The sequence below is a fragment of the Misgurnus anguillicaudatus genome, chromosome 17 (assembly GCF_027580225.2).
Source record: "Misgurnus anguillicaudatus chromosome 17, ASM2758022v2, whole genome shotgun sequence".
NCBI classification, from domain to species: domain Eukaryota; kingdom Metazoa; phylum Chordata; class Actinopteri; order Cypriniformes; family Cobitidae; genus Misgurnus; species Misgurnus anguillicaudatus.
The window spans coordinates 16080187-16098723 of record NC_073353.2 but is presented as its reverse complement, the minus strand read 5'-3'; the positions used below and the strand labels follow the sequence as shown (position 1 = coordinate 16098723).

Here is an 18537-nt window from a genome sequence, read left to right as displayed (position 1 = left end):
CTGGTTAGTTTTTCGATTAATTGTGCAGCCCTTATACACAGAATAGGAGTGTTGCTGTTTCTGTACAAGGAAAACATTCAATGTGTTAAGTTATGGTCCCTGAAATGGCCAGTGTGAACAAAAGCCCATCCAACTTACTAAAGTTAACCTGGATGGTGAATTAGTAGGTTTGTGCACTGAAAGGGATAGTTCACTTTAAAATGGGAATTCTGTCATCATTTGCTCATACTCATGTTGTTCCTGTGTGAATTTGTTTTTTCTGATGAGCACAAAAGAGGATGTTTTGAGAAATGATGGTAGTCATAGAGGATGGTGCCCATTGACTTCCATAGTAGGAATAAAAAAATATGGAATTTAATGGGTGCCGTCAAATGTGTGCTTACCATCATTTCTCAAAATAGTTTCTTCATCATTTATCTCAATACTTCCAAAATATTTATTTCCTACTATGGAAGTCAATGGTCGCTATCTGCTGTGTGTTTGCCATCGTTTCTCGGGGTATCTTCTTTTGTGTTCGTCGGAAAGAAGGGAATTCATACAGATTTACAACATGAGGATGAGTAAATGATGACATAATTTTCATTTTAAGGTGAACTATCTCTTTAACTGTCACCAGCCCACCTATTTCTTTACCTTCTTTTCTTTATATTTTGAGAGAAGAATGAGATAGGGAGAGCAATCTTCTAAAATTCCATGGGCCCTCAGGTGGGCCAGCTTGTTATTACATATTTATAACACTAATGTCCTAGTATAAATCTCCAAAAATCTTGACAACCTCTATAACTTTGAAAAGCTCTAAGAATATAGTTTTTATATTTCAAAACCTTTTTGCAGTAATAATAATGCAATGACAGTAATTTATTCATTTGTGACAAGAGTATGCAGCAAACCAATGACACACAGTGGCCTTTGTTGGTAAAACTAATAAAAGTGTCACAAAAACCAAATTTTTTGTCATTTTAACTTGAAATTTGGATCAAAACTAGCTAAGACTTTTGGCTTTTTACTAACATATTGGGCATGAGACACTTTGATTATTATTGTTTTTAAATACTAAATATATACCTTAATGCATTATTTTTATTTATTAAAATAAACTTAAACTGCTACTATTTTTATTTAATATTAACAACTACAGACACTTCAGTGAAAGATTTATTTAGAAAGAGACCAAGATTAGGCTTCTAAAGAATGCCAAAGCTATATAATTTTCCAATTTTCACCATCCCACTAAAAAAGGAGGTTGACAGTTAAGGGGTTAATTGTATTTATTATAGACCCTTTTACAGCCCACATGATCAAATAGTTGCACACGCATTTTGGCAATGGAAGAGGTGGTGTTCCCAAGTGGTTCCCCACTAGAAAGTTTATCAAAACAGTTTCCCATCATCAAAATGTCTGGTTGTTGCATTTATGGTTGCACTAATATTTCTGTTTTATTATATATTTATCATGTTATAGATTTGGCCATCTGCTAACATCTTCTATCCACACCACTATACACGGTTCTGGTAGCCTGATACCATTTGGTAAAGTCAACTTTTTAAAATAACTTTCTGTGTTGCTTAATCCGTAGCTTGACACGCTGCTGATTCTCACCATACTTCCGAGGCCAAATTGCACGCTCATATGTTGCTACGTCATTATTGTGTACAAACAGTAAAAGGGTCTTTAAGAAAATATAGCTTTAACATAAAATATATAAATATCATCAATGTTGTTAATGTTTGCAATGACATTATCATTTGTGTATTGACGTGACAAAATGAGCTCTGGACACAAACATTTTTAGAAACAGTTTTTATTGCTCAAATCCATGTTGATCAGCAGTACAGTTCACCTACATGTCAAAACAACATGGTTGTTAGCAAAAAATCAGCTCTCAGTTCTCTGCCCCCTCCCATTACCCACAATCCAGCTGGGGGGCAATACAGGCAGTGCAGCGAGCTCAGTCAACGTTTCACATCGCTCAAAATGAACCAACATGAGAAGCTAGTGAGCCGCGTAGGAATGGATCTGCCGTGGATGTAGAAAAGGCATAAAGGAGTTCTTTTCACAGCCTATGATTTGTGTTGATGTCTCGTGCATCGCTCTGATTTTCCTCTCAAGCCGAGTTAAGTGTAACTAGAACGGTGCTGTCATACTGTGAGCGTCTACAGCTGTGTCTGTATGTGGTGCCTATTCTAATATCAACCTATGGCAAATAACATAGAACAGCACCTAATTTAAGTGTTCTTTCACCCTAAAGCTTTAGGGTACAAATCGCAATCGTTTCAAGATGATAATTCATGCCAACACGACAAACAACAGCTAATCCTAAACCGACCCGATTCGTTTGATTTATTAGCTACGCTTGTTGGCCTAAAAAAGAATGCAAGACCTCGATTCACCCTAGCGTTATGTTACAGGATATCATAATGGATAGCAAGACAGTTAAATTACCAGACTACAGAGACAATATAACCGTGTGGTGTTAGTTAATGCATGTAAAGACTAATGCTTCTGTAAAGTTAAATACCGACCGATGCACACCTGACGAAGCTCTGAAATACAAACTCTTAAGCAAAAGTTAAGAACCACTTAGAAGTCTATCAACAGCGTGGCGCATATTACAGTTACACTAACAGTTACAAGTAATCTGAGTTATCATACTGCTACACAACCTGAAACCCATCACTGAGCAAACACCTGAGATTTAGCAGAAAATCGATCATTCGGGGAAATGAATGCCTCATCGGGCAACGTCTACAACCCTTCACAGAATTAAGAACCGTGAACCTATAGTCAGCTATTTAAGTAAAACAAAAAAATAAGAGAAGAGTATGGGCCTTCATAGAAACTTCATGGAAACAATTGACTCTGCTAAAAAAACCTAACAAAACATCATGGTCTTTAGCACCTAACATCTGTGCTACTCTTCGTGGGTATAAGCGTATGTGGACAAGTTGCGTCAGTGTAGGTAAAAACTAACAATTTACACAGGTCTCTGGTAAAACACATCAACTGAGTATCAAACCCCAGTGGAAACAGTAAAACGTTAGAAAAAACTAAAATCACTTTGCAGTTCAGTCCATAGACAATTGTGAGTAGTTGTGAATTACTGTATAAAAGCAAACCATCCTTACAGGCACATGCACCTGGACCTAGTCACCATCTGTTCTCTTCGTTGACTTTTCCATACTTAGCTCATTTATGTGACATATACCTCAAGCTTTGAGAGGTTACACAGATTACAGCATACAGTATATTTACTATATATCTGGCAACAGATCCACCGTGACTTTAAATGAAGATGAGAAAAAGCCAATGTGTACATCTGAGACCTGCATTTGCTTTATCAGCACAGATAAACACTTACTAGATCGACTACTCAATGGACTGCTGTTTTATATATTTTTCTTTAATATTTTTTATCAACCCTATATTTGAGTCATGTGAAAGGCCTGTAAAAAAACCTTTGTTATAAAATTTGGTCTGCGATTCCTGAATTTGTACTTTTGTATGTTTTATAAAATGTAAAGAGAAAGCTGGCAAGGATAATACTTTTACAATTACAATAAGCCATTTTATTTTATAATCCACTCCGTTAGGGGCGGTTCACATTTTGTGAGCACAAATACGTTATTTTTAATGTTTTTGAAGACTTAAATCAATAGTGACGTCGCCAGTTAAAAATACATTAACTTGCCGTGTCGGAAAGCGCGTTACTGTGGGTTCACACCAGCCGCGTTTGAGGCGTCAAATTCGCATCTAGTTTGCTGCTTGAACATTTTGAGTTTACACGCTTCATTCACGCTTGAAATTCTAGTTATCAAGACATTCACGCGGAAATTGGCGTCATGGGAGGGGCTTCTACGACTCGCCCGCTTTCTGTAATCACGTCACTAATAGAGCAAGCTCCTGATTGGTTAACACAGCGCGTTTTCCCGCCAAAGTTCAAATTGTTCAACCCATGGCAATGCTCAATTCGCGCCATTCGGCAAACTAGATGCGTGAATGAGGCGGAAATGCATCTACCGCCCGCGCTAAACGCCTCATTCATGCCGCGAGACCTCCAGATGCAAGTCAACGCATCTTTACATTGACTTAACATTGAAATCACTCGTGCTTAACGCCTCTACCGCGGCTGCTCTGAACGCAGCATTATGCTACGTACACACCAAACGTGTAGCATCGCGATTTAACTTTGTCATTAAGAGTTAAAATATTTTCAATTTGCGCAAAGGCACGTTTGAGGCGAATAGCGCATGTTATGTTTTCGTTGCAATCGCGCCACCCAATTTGCGTCATTCGCATCGCCCCACGCGAGGACGCGTCTGATCGTGTTTTTGCATTGACTTTGTATGTAATCTACTCACGCAAATTGTTGCACTTGCGTCTGGTGTGAACCCACAGTTACCGTGGGTTCACACCAGCCGCGCTTGAGGCGTCAAATTCGCGTCTACTGCGTCTAGTTTGGGGCTTGAACATTTTGAGTTTACTCGCGCGTGAAAGCCTAGTCATCGAGCCATTCACGTGGAACTTCGCGTCATGGGAGGGGCTTCTGCGACTCCGCTCGCTTCCTGTAATCACATTACTACTAGAGCAACCTCCTGATTGGTTAACGCATTTTTCCGCCAATGTTCCAATTTTTCAACTCGTGCATTTGTCGTGGCAACGCTCAATTCGCGCGAACTAGACCGTGCAGCGCTAAACGTCTCACTTGCGCCGCGAGACCTCCAGACGCACGTCAACGCGTCTTAACATTGACTTAACATTGAAATAACTCGCGCTTGACGCCTCTAGCACGGCTGGTGTGAACGCACAACGCAGCATTAGAAAGAAAGGAGAAAAGTTGACGTGGTCGCATTTTCTGCTTAGTTTTAGATGCGAAATGTGAACCGTCCCTTATCCTTTTTTGTCTTGATCTAGAAATCAGTACACAGTATCCACATTTAAAATCCCTTTCGGGCAGGTACCCCTGTAATTTTTCTATTTGGTCACGTGGACTCTATCACACATTCTTTAAATCTTAGCACTGATTTTGTGTTTGTGTCCGGTAAATGCGGTAAATTCGGATACAAAGTTCGGTTTTGAAAGCTGTGGTCTATTCATTTTTCGTCAGACCTGAAGACTTTAGACTATATAATTTTTCTTGATATTTTTATTATTAAAAGGAAAACCAGAAAAGATTCAGTTTACAAGGCATACAAAATGTGGAAAAAAAGGGAATTTAAAGTTTGGACTGAGGTACCCTGACGCCTGAGGTAGATCACAATACTGACATGCGCACTGATCACATTCTGATCAAAGTGTTGTGGTAATTCACTTACTGTTCTTCTTGTTAGTATACTATCAATATTCATAGTCATAAACACTTCCCTTCAGAATAACATGGCAGTGTTCCACCAAAAAAAAAAAACTTTTTTGTTTGTTTCTTATTAATAGCTCTCATCACAAAATAGGAAAAATAGATTCATAAATATTTCTTTCTCTTTATATATATATGTATATATATATGTATCTATATACACACACGCATACACACATATGGAAGCTGTGCGTATTGGCATAAACCCTTGCGTCTGGAAGATGAGGCTTCGCTCTCATTGGATGAGGGAGCTGTCTGTGATGTCATAGACCGGTGACGTTTAAGGCCACAAGCTTCCATGGTCAAAAGAAAACAAATTAATAAAAAAATAAAACACAAAGGGATATCCATGCCTGCCATCCAGCACGGTCGACTGACCAATCGGCTCACTGATCGCTGCAAGGTGCCATTCTTTCTAAAAGGCTGCATATTGTACATTCACAGCTGTCATGCCGTTTAGAAAGCTCCCTGACAAAGAGGTTTAAAACCAAACAATGTCGTGTGTGTACCACAGATCATATGAGTGCCTTCTCAAACTGTATGTGACACCGTCGTTCTTCAACCTGATGCTCCAATCACATTTTGAGTCGCCTATTCGTTTTGTTTCAGCACAGATTAAGGCAGAGTTTTTGGTGCACCAAACCAGTAAAGGTGCGCTGTCTTTCAGACGCTAATACTTGCTTTATATTCTTTTTACACCACTAAAGCAAACAAGAGGTGCTTCTAATCCACAAATACAACATCACTACGCATACAGGCCTGTCACTTTAACTTGAATACCCCCAACTCTGTGTGTTTGTAAAGCGCCGATTGGTGACTTAAAACAGAGGCTGCGAAAACATTTGTGGGAAATTTTTTCACTTAGAAACCATTAGCTGATATAATTGAGAGAAGAAAAGCGCAAACTAAACAAGATGAAAGCTAAAAATGAAAACCGTAAGATATGCACAGTAAGAAATGTCTGTTGGCACACACAGGCTAAATAACAAAGATTCAGAATAATCCACCGGTCTTTCTTAAACTTTACGTGTTTTTTCTCATTTTTTTTTTTAGATAAAGTTTCCCAAAATGCAAATAGAGTAACCCTTATCATTTTAACCATCTCAAAAACAAATGCATATGTGCACTACACGTCTGATGGCTTGTGCAAAACAAGAACAACCGTACTTTCGCTTAAGATAACAGTGTATTTGTTCTAGTGTATTGGTGACAATACTGCTAAGAAAAAATTTAATTGCAAACTTCAGGTCCTTTAATGAGGAAAAAAAATCTGTCCCATCTGCTTGTGCACACCCACGCTATCCCTACCCGAAAAAAAAAACACAACTCATTCAAAACGCATCAGTGTACACATTAATGGAGCTTCTTATCTGTAAGTTAAGCCTAAACTAAACCTAAATTAGAAAGTTACTTGGAGCAAACTTCATGTTTTCTTTCTTAACTGTCATGATAAAAGACGCCCCATAAGCCCAGTTTTCTTTTAGTCAGGGTTTGTTAAAACAAGAAATAAAACATTTGTCGTCTTCCACTCCATCCATCCATCCATCCTCCCCCCACCCTCTCCCCAAGCTGGCAGTGCACTCAGAGCCCTTCTGCCTGTGGCTCCATCATCTCCCCTAGAAAGAAGTTCTTTGGTTTTGATCCCGCGGCTGCTGGTCTGCCCAGCCGGTCCCCTTCGTCCGGTCTGGTCTGATTCCAGTTGGGAGGGCTACATTCATCGGCAGGTGCTCGCTGGGGCTGCCTTGGCGGTCACTTGGAGTGATGTGTCACAGAGGAGCCCTGCTGGTGCTTCTGCTCCTGTTGTTTCACCTGCAGGATGATCTCCCTGATTTTCCTCTGTGCGGTCTATAGGATCAAAACAGATAACATATTTAATGCCAGTGGCAGCTGGTGAATAGGGGGCGCAGCTTATGGGAGTACTTCAACTCGGCGCAGTAACACCCTCCCTCTCCCATTATGAGAGGGAGAAGGGGAGCGGACTTTTCAGGCGAGTCGAAGTGCTCCCAAAAGTGCTGTTGCGCCATGGAGTATGGTTCCTCTTTTGAATCCGCTTGGAGAAGCGCTGCGTTTTGTTTTGTGCCACCAAACTTGCTCGTGTGGCTGCTCGTCTTGAATGGGAGGAGCGTTGATGTGTTTGGTCACTTCTGGCTTTGTCTCTGGATGGTGCCGTTGAGTGAATGGGGCTAGGCTGGATGCTGTCGAAGCGTCTCAGCGCGCTTTCGTGCACGCACACGGATGATGGAGGGATGTATCAACAATTCTTAGTTAAGGTAACATATTTTGGTATTGAAAATGAGTAGACTATTCCTTTAAGACAGCGCAAGCACGGAGGTAAAGCAAACTTGCCTGTAGCATGACGCTGGTAGTGACGATTCTCTCGGACCAATCAGTGATCTACAGTGTTTACACATCAAGTTTTAGTATTAGCTCAGCTTGCTTGGAACCTCAACCGAGGTGGTACTAAAAAAGTATCTACGTACTGCACCCAGTGGAAAATCCCCCAAAAGTAAGCTGACCCGGACCAACCCGTGCGGTATTATGCAATGGAAAAGCACCATAAGTGTCCTGAATGTGTCTATGTAAATAATTAAAAAAATGTAGGAAATGTTTTATATGAAGTATGTATAATGCAGCATGTATAATATACCTGGCTGGCAAAGAAATGGCCAGTGATTTTCACAAAGACCTCATCGTTCTCATCTGGGGTTTGGTCCCGCGGCACTATGACCTCTGCGCTGGTGAGGTTCTGCAGCTCATTAACCTAAAACAGAAGAACTAGTTGATGGCATTACTTCCTTTCAATCATAATGGTTGGGTCAAAGTGTTTTAAAGTCATCGGTATATGCAGCACTATGTGAGTTTACGTAAGAATTTTACTGCTGTTATGTTCTTAGGCAAAACTATTTTACAAATGATCCATGTCTGCGTCTCTGTCTCTGAATAGAGCCACAAATTTCCTAGAAACCTGGACAAACAAACCTGCGGTTCTTGCAACATGTAATAATCCAGAATGTAACAGGTCACAATGATTTTGATCAGTCTGTCCTTTTCAGAGCTTTAGACATCATAAATAGCAATTATATAACTGAAATGTAGTCATAATAATAGCAAAGAGTTTTAAAAAGCTTTTAACAGGTTTTCAGTCGTTCTAGTGAATAGCAATGCAAGTTCCATTAAAATGTTAAAGTAAAGGTAAAGAACAATTAGTCAGGTGTTGCTATGACAACAATACCTTTATATTATAATAATTTCCTCTGCATATGTCCGTAAACTCTTTCGGGAAACACATTACTGTGATTTAAGAACAGTGTTCCCATTCTTTAATAATGCACATTTTGTCATTTTTGTACATCAGTATTGAACGTTTTAATCGATTCCTCGAATTGCTGTATATCTTACTGTGTTTATCTCTCCAAGCAAATGTTAACCAGACTATTAGTGCATTAATTCATATCAATCAATCATTCATAATGGGGCATAATGAAAGAAATATTAGCAACAGTTGTGATTGGATGTGCCACCACGCTGACATTACCAAGATTTTCTAAACGCCCTGCTTTAGAAAAAAAGAAAAGATAATCCGCTGTATTCTCACCGTCTTGCCACCTTTCCCAATTACTCTCCCGGCTGCTGAAGACGGCACTTTTATATGCGTCTCCAACTTAACTTCCTCCTTCGCAGTAAAGAAATTCTCCTCTTTCAGTTTCCCAAATATTCGACCCTGGGCCTGAAATGTGAAAACCAAAACACAGTTAACTGCAATACTCAGTTAATAGGCACAAATAATGATACTAATATTCTGGGGCCTTATTTATAATATGAATGTATGATTTAATCCTAAACTCCATTGATTTGATTCTACATTAAAAAAATAAATCAGGATTAATTAAGATTTAAATGTTTTTGTGCCCTGTTTTATGTCATTTACAATTACTTAATATACAGTAAACAAAACAAGCAAATAAACAGTCCTTCATATAAAATATTTTCCAATTCACATATCAGCCTCTGCTATTCTTGAGCATATACACTATACATAAATGATTTGATCATATTACATCATCAGAACAGAACAGTGAAAATTTTATCTTAATTCACTCGGAATATTACTGCCACTGATAGTATGCTGTAATTTTTCAATATCTCTACGTTCTATATACAGCAGGGAAAATAAGTATTTGACACATCAGCATTTTTATCAGTAAGGGGATTTCTAAGTTGGCTATTGACGCTACCAGATGTAGCCATCAGGCCAAATATTGAATTCATACCAAAAAATCTGAACATTTAAGTATACAAGTTGAGTCATAATAAATAAAGTTATGCTAATTAGAGCTGTAATCGGGCCTTAAAAGTTAAGCCCGAAATGTCCGGAGCCCGACAGAATGCAGCCCGAACCCGAACGTACATTTAGATTGACAGCTTTTTAAAAGCCCGAACCCGTTTACAGCCCGACATTATTTAAATGTGCGCACACACACAGCTTTTGTCAAGAATGAGAAATTTACACAGGTTTTAACATTATTTATTCATTACTAATAATCTACACGCCACTTGGAAGTTGAAACAAAGAAATAAAATAAGTCATCTGTAACATTTTAACATCTCATTCTAAATAGGCTTATGCAATACACTATAAATATGCCAATAAAATTATTATTTCTTAACGAATTAAATTAAGATAATACATTCTGAATTAAAATGGGAATTTGGCAATAACGAAATTAAGAGAAAGGCTCCGCGGGCATTCGTCTATATCCTCTGTCTAAATTATATATTTAAGGCTCGATTCATATTTAGTTATACATTGAAAAACCTACTCACCAAGATTAGGCTACATGTTTTTGATGAGGAAAATCATTAAATCCACTGTAAATGATTTCAGCGCGGTCCTGCGCTACTGATAGTGCATCCAGCAGCATTGAACTTGACCGCTCATTTACCTCACAAAGCCGGAGCGCAAGCCCGAGCCCGGCCCGAGCCCGTGTAAAATTTTAGAAATGAAGCCCGAACCCGCCCGAGCCCGTCGGGTCCCGACGGGTCCCGTCGGGTTCGGGCAAAGATCTTCAGCTCTAATGCTAATGTGTCAAATATTTATTTTCATCACTGTACCTGTGTTTCTCAAACTGGGCATAGTGGCCTCCCCGATGCTGCCAAGTGGCGCCCCAGTTTTCTGACATTTTTTATGAAATATATTAATTTATCACAAATCAAACAACAGAACAGATATTCCCACATTGTATACTTAAAATGTTTTTTTAATTTAATTATAATTTTAAGTAAGTTTGAGAATTTTAAGTTTTGTGTAACATGGCCACAAAGGGATGCACCCAACACAAGGGGGCCTGCACGATAAGAAGTTTGAGAACCAATGCTATAGACAATAATGTTCTTTAATTACATTCTCTATAAATACATTCAAAAATAAATAATATTGTATGTTTATAACCTTAAACTGAGCTTCTGGTGGCCCAGTGATGATGACCATCCTCTGAGTGACATCAGGACTCTCTGCAGGTGCAATCTGTAGGTCAACAACAGAGCTTCAGACATAAGTGACTTACTACATTAGCTGAATTTCAACCTTTACAAAAGGTCACTAGTCAAAACTAATCCAGTATATTAACCTCAACCCCAATGATGGAGGCTCAAGCAGCAAAGAAATACAGCCGAGATTATCAATTACTACATAAGGATTCTCATTTTAATGTTAAAGTTGCATTAAATGGACACCAGAGGGCTCTGTATAATTAATTTACATTTAAAGGCCATAACCACACCTTAAAATTTGGGGGGACCAAAACATTCAGTCTGTACTGTAAATTAAAAACATCAAATATTGGGGACAATTTGGCCATTTCTAATTAATGGCGGGACGTGTACCCCTCAATGTCTATTGTAATTATAGGCCTGCATTACATCAACATTTATGCATTTGGCTGATGGTTATATCCAAGCGACTCACTCAGGTTGGTATATATTTTATCAGTATGCATGTTTCCTGAGAATCTGCTAACACTGATTACAACCCTTTTGATATTAGTGGTGAAACGGTTTAAAAAAACAAAATGGCTTAGATTTGTATCGCAGTTCTGTGGTCAATGTTTTGCTTCATAAACACTTTGCATTGTTATAACAGGTGCATCTTTAAAAAGTAATTGGAGACCAATACAGATAAGCTATTTTTTTCATCTAATGCACGTTTATAGGGCCTTCTGTTTGTTTATTACAAACTTTAGAGTGACTCAGCAATACACAGAATGACTATACAGTAATTACGCTTCGAATTGACGGCTTACAATTCACATCCAGTTTATATTTATGTTTTCAGATATCTCATTAAACATAAAATGAACTGTGGTACAAACAAGCACTGAACCGCAGGTGGTGAACCGTTTCACCTCTGGTGATTATCCGTCAAGCCCACAGGACTGTCTGGATCAACAGAGAGAAGATTGAGGTTGATTGGCCCACCCACGCATAGACAGCACGCCAAATCTGTGTCTCATTGGACCGTATCAATTTCAAAGGTTATATGTGTTTTACTGAACTATGAGATGAGATTCAGGCAACAAAAGGATGTTTGATTTAACATGACAGCTAGCTAGCAACTCCTACCTTAATAGAGGCTCCTGCAAATCGCGCCAGTTGTTTAATATGCTGGCCCTTCTTCCCAATAATAGCACCAACCGCCTGAGTTGGAATAAAGAGGTAGACCACCTCCTGTTCAGGAGCCTGCTATGGAAGATGAAACAGAAGAAACTAAACAAGACAAAAACAAAAAAAATTACCTCTAGCATGATACTGTGGTAAACAAAAATGATCTTATACGCTGTGGTGTCCTGTTCCTACAGTTTGTTCGAGCACATACCGGCAGATTCGTCTTTTAAAAACGAGGTTTGTAAAATTATAAGGTCTTTGTGTCTCTTTACATTTGGTTTTACCAACCATAGATCCACCACAGACAGGATTGTTTACACAGATTTGCAATGGCAAAAACAAATCAATTTATCACACAACCTGAAAACACAAAGCTCTTATCTGTTTTTAAAGGACTGAGCTGTCTGACATGTGCGTGTGAACCATAGTAAACCCATGATTCACTGCTAAGAATCAAGGCATTTGTGATAAAATGAACGTCAGAGAGCTTTTTCATTTAGGAGTTAACAGCATTTTAACTCAACACACTTGGTTTCATTTGGTAAATGTATCAAAATGACATCGCAGTCGCTTTTTAAGTAGACTAAGAAAACATTTTAGCATCATTGGGCGGAAAACCAAGTCCTATTAGGTAAAACTCAAATGGACAATCTACTTATTGTGTTTAAAAACTTCTTCAGATTAATATCAAATAAATAAACAAATATACTGTATATTTTGGCATTATATCAGTTTTATGCCATGGGGCTGTTGAATGCTTTATTCTGATTGGTTGAAAAATGTTCAACAGGTACGCATTATTTTTCAATAACGCACACCTGTCTTAAAATAATGTCTTAGCAATGTTTGTGGCAAGTGTAGTATAAGCAGAATAATTGACTCATGTCCTTTGAATTATTTGAAAATAATGGCATAACCACTTTGGGTGTGCATATTTTTCAAATAATTCAATGGCCTGTCGTCTATTATTCCTTACATAAGCCACCCTCTACTGTAGAAAATCAATATTGGTCCACCACTGTATTTTGGTAAGGTGGGAACACTGTACTGACGGATCAGCATCCAATACTATTTATATTAGAAGCTTGAATACATCATTCATCGCTGTGATTTCAACATATTAGATGACGTGTATACTCACTGTGTGCTGGTGAGAAACGGCACTAGCAGGTGGAACGCCATACAACCCACTCAGCTGTGATGAGTGACCCTGAAAAACATGAAATGTATACATTTTACATTACAAGAACATTGTGCTTTGTATATAATGGCCTTATATAATATAGTCCACTTCAAGTACAAGAAACCTAGTGTAAACCTAGTGCACCCTAGTGTAAAAGTGCGATCTTTAGTAGTAAGCTAAGTAAGCTTTTTCATAAACATTATCAGATGACAGTTTGTAACTTCGGAAAGTACAGTTTCAAAAACACTTCACCTGGCTGTGCAAGTGCATCCTACAGGTAAACTTCTGTATTTCTGTACTGTGTTAACAGTCCAAATGTCATGGATTTGAGCCCAGGAATCACACAGCATCATTCCAAATGCATTTATGTTAATATGATGTAAATGTAGCTTAATTGGGAGAGCATTATATTAGCAAAGTGCAAAGCTCATGGGTTCGATTCCTAGAGCACACCTACTGTATACATGACAAAAAAAATTAAGGATTGAATGTACTGCAATTAGGGGTGTCACTGTTCTCCAAATCCTCCATTCGATTACATTTTCCGAGTTTAAGGTCACGATTCAATTCTCGATTTTTACTTTTTTTCGAAAGACGAAAAAAAGACAATGCCATAATTATTTATTATTATTGTTTCACATTAACATGCACATTGCGTGCTTTTCCTCACATGAGGGTTTGTGGGTTTTACTTTACGTGAGAGTGCTTGTAGAGAGAGGATTCCTTCTTGCAGGCACATGGACTTAATGTGCACGTCTTAGACTCCTATCATCTGAAATAAAACCGGTGCGTCATAAGCAGCTGCGCTTCTCTCTGTCTCACGTGCACGCGCTCTCGCATCTGTCCAAAGTCTAAACATAAACTAAGGTAGTAATTCTTACGTATTTGTTTAGTTTTATGTGTTTCATGCAAGCTGAGGCAAACTATCCCTTTTGTTTAAAATATAACCCGCTGCATCTTGGTACCTCTCTCACTCTCGCGCACGTTCAGAGAGCTGCGCTCTGTCTGAAGTCTGATCACTAGGTAGTAATCCTATTTATGATATACATTTCAAGGCAATACATCCCTCGTGTTTAAAATATAAATCGCGCTCTGTGTTTAAAGGCACCTCTGTAAGGTTTTTTCCCCACTTGGCAAGCCGACATGGGGGCGTGGCAGCATCGACGATCCAATTTTTTAATTCGAAGTTCGATGTTGTGACTTAATTTTGAGCGATTTTGATTTAAAATCAAAATCGTGACACCCTCAACTGCAATGCAAAAGAAACCTTTTAAAAACCCTGGTGAGAACACCAACATCCAGACCAAATATGATTTGTTTTTAATAATAAATTACCAGGTACTAAAACAATATTACAGATGTTGATCTAAAGGCAAGCAAACAAATGCACTAATAAAAATCTATTGCTAAAATGAACAATAAATTATCACTCTTTAATTAAAAAAAATACTGCTAAGGATAATGGGTGCCATCTCTCAAACTCAAACACTCATTTAACCTTCATTAGATGATCCATGAGCCATAGGCTCTTGTGTGTGATTCATCTGTGAACATGCAGGGAAAAACTGCAGACCAGCCACTTGATTAACATAAGTCAGCTACAGTATCAGTAGGTGTGCTGCATATTAGGGTGAGTAGTCACTGAGAAAGTGGCTACAAGAAGCATTTTACATTTCAATTTAATTTTTAAATTTGAATAGAGGCAGAAAACAAAATGTTAATTGTCAACATGTGAAAAAGTCAAATTAAAATGGATTCAAATTCACAGGAATTCATACAACTGCAGTAAAATATAGGTTTTACACATAACATAAGGAGTGGGAAGGTTTTAGAAACATCAGATGATAAATGTATGAAATGCAATTTATAGAAAGATATATTTTAGCACATTTAACAAGAAATATATTTTTCTTCTAAGTTACTGTGCTTTGAGGCGACACTGTCAAAATAAAGAAATTCTTCTGTAAATGTTTAGCATTTCAATATAGTCAATTTATTTTCCTTTCATCTCAATTTAAATTCCAAGTCCTAAATTGAAAGGGCCCCAATTCTTAAATTTGAATGTAATTCTTGGGCTGCACGATTAATCGGAAAAATAATCACGATATTGATTCATCCATAAATGAGATTTTCTTTCTAAATGACGGCAATTCACTTGCATTTACAGTATTTCCCTGTATACCGTAAAACTTCAAATAATAGCCCGGGCTTTTATTTTCCCAAACCTATCATCACACCAGGCGTCTAAAAGAGACAGGCGTCTATAAGAGACAGGCTTTTAATTTAATTGTTCCAGCATGACAGCAGGAGGTTACCACATATTACGTTTTATTTTTAATTTGAATGTGTTTAACAAATTAGTTCGTGTAATAACAACATTATTTGAAGTTTTACGGTATGCAGCATTCAAGTTTTTACACATTTACATAAAAACAACGTCAGTTAAACTTGCTCACACACACACACACACACACACACACACACACACACACACACACACACACACACACACACTGAATGCAGATGCAGCTTAGAAATGCGACCTCTGGAGGCTGCAGCCTTCAGATTGAGAAACGTCCTCTGTGTCATCGTGTTTTAAAGGTTTCCTGTTTTAAGGTTGGTCAGTTTGAGTGTACAAAAAGCACAGATGATATTTATTTTATTTCTTTTTATTTATTAATGTCAATAAATTTTTGATTATGTTTAACTTGTTATGCTTAACTTAGCACCCCCTTGTATACGATACACTATTAATACGCTCGCTTGTAAAGTTCATTCATAGCCGCTGTATTTTGCTACTTATATTGTCTGTCGATTTTTCTGTGTTTTTCCCTGCTTCTATTAATGTAAAGCTGCTTTGAAACAATTACGAATTGTGAAAAGCGCTATATAAATAAAACTGAATTGAATTGAATTTAACAGCTAACAAATTTTAAGTTAGTTATTTTAATTAATTTATGAAAATCCTGTGTAGCACATTTTTTTTACTTGAGTGCAATAAATGTTTTTGTTGAAAAAATGAGAACCGTGTGAGAAAATCGTGACCTCATTTCCCACGGAGAAAAATCGTGACTCACATTTTAGCAAGAATCATGCAACCCTATGTAATTCCATTGCTCAGGTTGTAACATCCAAATAACTAGTTATACAATGTAGTCCATACATTGGCCTGTACTCACAAGAAAAGGATTGTAGCCGGTTGGAGGTACGGGTGGAACGCCTCTGGGCCCGGCAGCTGGTGGCAACACTGACAGGCCAGTTGAAAATATGCCCAGTGCACTCAGGCTTAGCCCAGGGATAAGGTTGGTTTGTTGCTACAAAACAAAGCAATAACGTCATGGATTGACAACAACTTTAACTTTGAGACTACTTTGAGATCTAAACGTTTTCAAAAAAAAAATTTACCCCAGGAACTCACAAAATTCATAAAATGTATATCTTGAAAGCACTGTAAGTGCAATGTCCTCAGATGATTTGAAAACATTGTGAACGGACTATGGGCATATGGAAAACCTTACAAAACAAACACGGTCCCTTGACAATCTTACCAAGATGTTTTTTTTTTACATTAAGTAGCAAAGTCTTGCAATATCTCTACTGTCACGCTAGGTGGCTCCATCGACCCGTTTCATCATTTCATCTGGCAAGCGCTTTGTAGATAAAAAGTTTATAAGCTGTTTACTCTCGACCGAGCACTTAAGGACTCATACGTCTGGTATTTCATTAATAAAGTCATTTCTCATCAAGTTCTCTGTTCTGCCTGGTTCATCTGGCCTGTCTATTTCATTGAGACGGGAAAGAAGGTTACAGGATCAACTGACGCACAGTTACAAGCGAAACTGTCACAAAAACACTTGATCTGAGCATGAATAATTTAAAGTATGCCAGACTGATGACTGTCTAATGTTTGAGTATAAATGAAAGGGCTTCATTTGATCTGTGTAGTTGGCCTTTTCCTTACAATAAATGACTCATTCAAGATGAAGGGGGTCTCAGCACTCAGCATTTTTATGCAAAAAGTTTTTGGCGGCACAGAATGATGATGTCATGTAGGCAGTGATGTCATCAGTATAAACAGGGTGAAAGTCATGTGAATGGTGGTATCAGTGCGCTCTCATTGCGCTAGATGGGATGAATTGAGTCAGGGCCGTTTCCCATAAAGCCACACACAGACATTATTAGGTGAACACCAGCTAACAAATGAACCCCATAAAAGCCCCGTCATATAAAGAACGCTGACTCACGCCAGACTCACAATTGTACAAAATGAGGTTCTCGTGTTTAGTGCATCAGTGTTCATTCTGAATCTCTTGTTTGTGACTTTGAAGGTGGAGTATTCAAAATAGATGGAAATCATTACTGTCATTCAACCAAAAACCAACCACTTACATTGATAGCAGCAACGTCGTTCTCATAGGCTTCCCTCAGCTTCCTCATGATCTCCACTTCAGCACTACAACAGGCCTCAATACTCCCCTTGACTATAATGGTTCGCTCTGGATTATAAATAGTTAAGTCCTGTAAACTTTACAAAAAAAAAACAACAGGAGTGAAAGAGCAAAAATGAAAGCATAACCACAGGTAAATAATTAGAAAAGAAAGCAGAAACAGTGATTTTATAGAGATAGCACAAGTGCCCAGCTTGAAGGGAAATTCGGGATAATGAGCATTTTTGAATGAAGCTGCTTTTATAGGTACAGCTAAGCTATGACAATAGGGGTCTGGTATAATTGGGTGTCTCGTATCAAGCCACATTTTATTTCTAGAAAACACATAAGTTCACCTGCAACAGAAGGTTCGAGCTGAAACTTTGACACAGTAATATTTGGGAACTCTGTGCTGTGGATGGTCAAGCTGCTACTGTATGAGATGATTTTGCTATGATCAGTAATTTGACTTAAAACATTTCCTTTTAAAACAAGCCAACATCTTTTGGAGCCATAAGCTACCAGCTATGAGTGCATGTTTAAGACCATCAGACACTTACGAGGAGATGGTTATCTTGGTCTCTGTCTCCTCTTCGATCTTCTTCAGATTCCTGCCCTCCTTCCCGATCAGTCTTCCGACCAGACTGTTGTGAGCCAGAATCTTCAGAGGAATATCTTCAGTTCTACAAAAGCAAGACCAGAGATGTGAATAAAAAGCCCTGTGAGATAAACACAAAGAGTAGCTTCAGAAGATTTAGACTTACACTTTTGTGTCATCCGCTTCTTTCTGCATGATGTCCATGATCATGCGGCACGCAGCCGAGCAGCCCTCAGGTGTGGAGTGGATGGTGATCGGCTTCTCTGCGGCTCCTGCATTTTCCTTACGATGGATGTCCACCCTATCAGAATCAATCAAT

The 18537-nt window shown here is 38.3% G+C and overlaps 1 protein-coding gene across 3 annotated transcripts in view; it reads right to left on the bottom strand.

The window, feature by feature from the left end:
* Positions 1-1785: 1785 nt before the first annotated feature.
* Positions 1786-18537, bottom strand: part of igf2bp2a (insulin-like growth factor 2 mRNA binding protein 2a) — a 64788-nt gene continuing 48036 nt past the window's right edge. For 2 of the 3 annotated variants that reach the window (XM_055216132.2, XM_055216134.2), the window contains 10 exons: positions 18385-18519; positions 18181-18303; positions 17583-17718; positions 16373-16507; positions 13152-13220; positions 11969-12088; positions 10800-10874; positions 8946-9077; positions 7998-8111; positions 1786-7195 (listed from right to left, as the gene is read on the bottom strand). In XM_055216132.2, the coding sequence (XP_055072107.1) occupies positions 7100-7195; positions 7998-8111; positions 8946-9077; positions 10800-10874; positions 11969-12088; positions 13152-13220; positions 16373-16507; positions 17583-17718; positions 18181-18303; positions 18385-18519 (1135 nt within the window). In that variant the 3' untranslated portion in view covers positions 1786-7099. The remainder of the gene's footprint in view (positions 7196-7997; positions 8112-8945; positions 9078-10799; positions 10875-11968; positions 12089-13151; positions 13221-16372; positions 16508-17582; positions 17719-18180; positions 18304-18384; positions 18520-18537) is intronic. The other variant, XM_055216133.2, reaches the window with a different exon arrangement.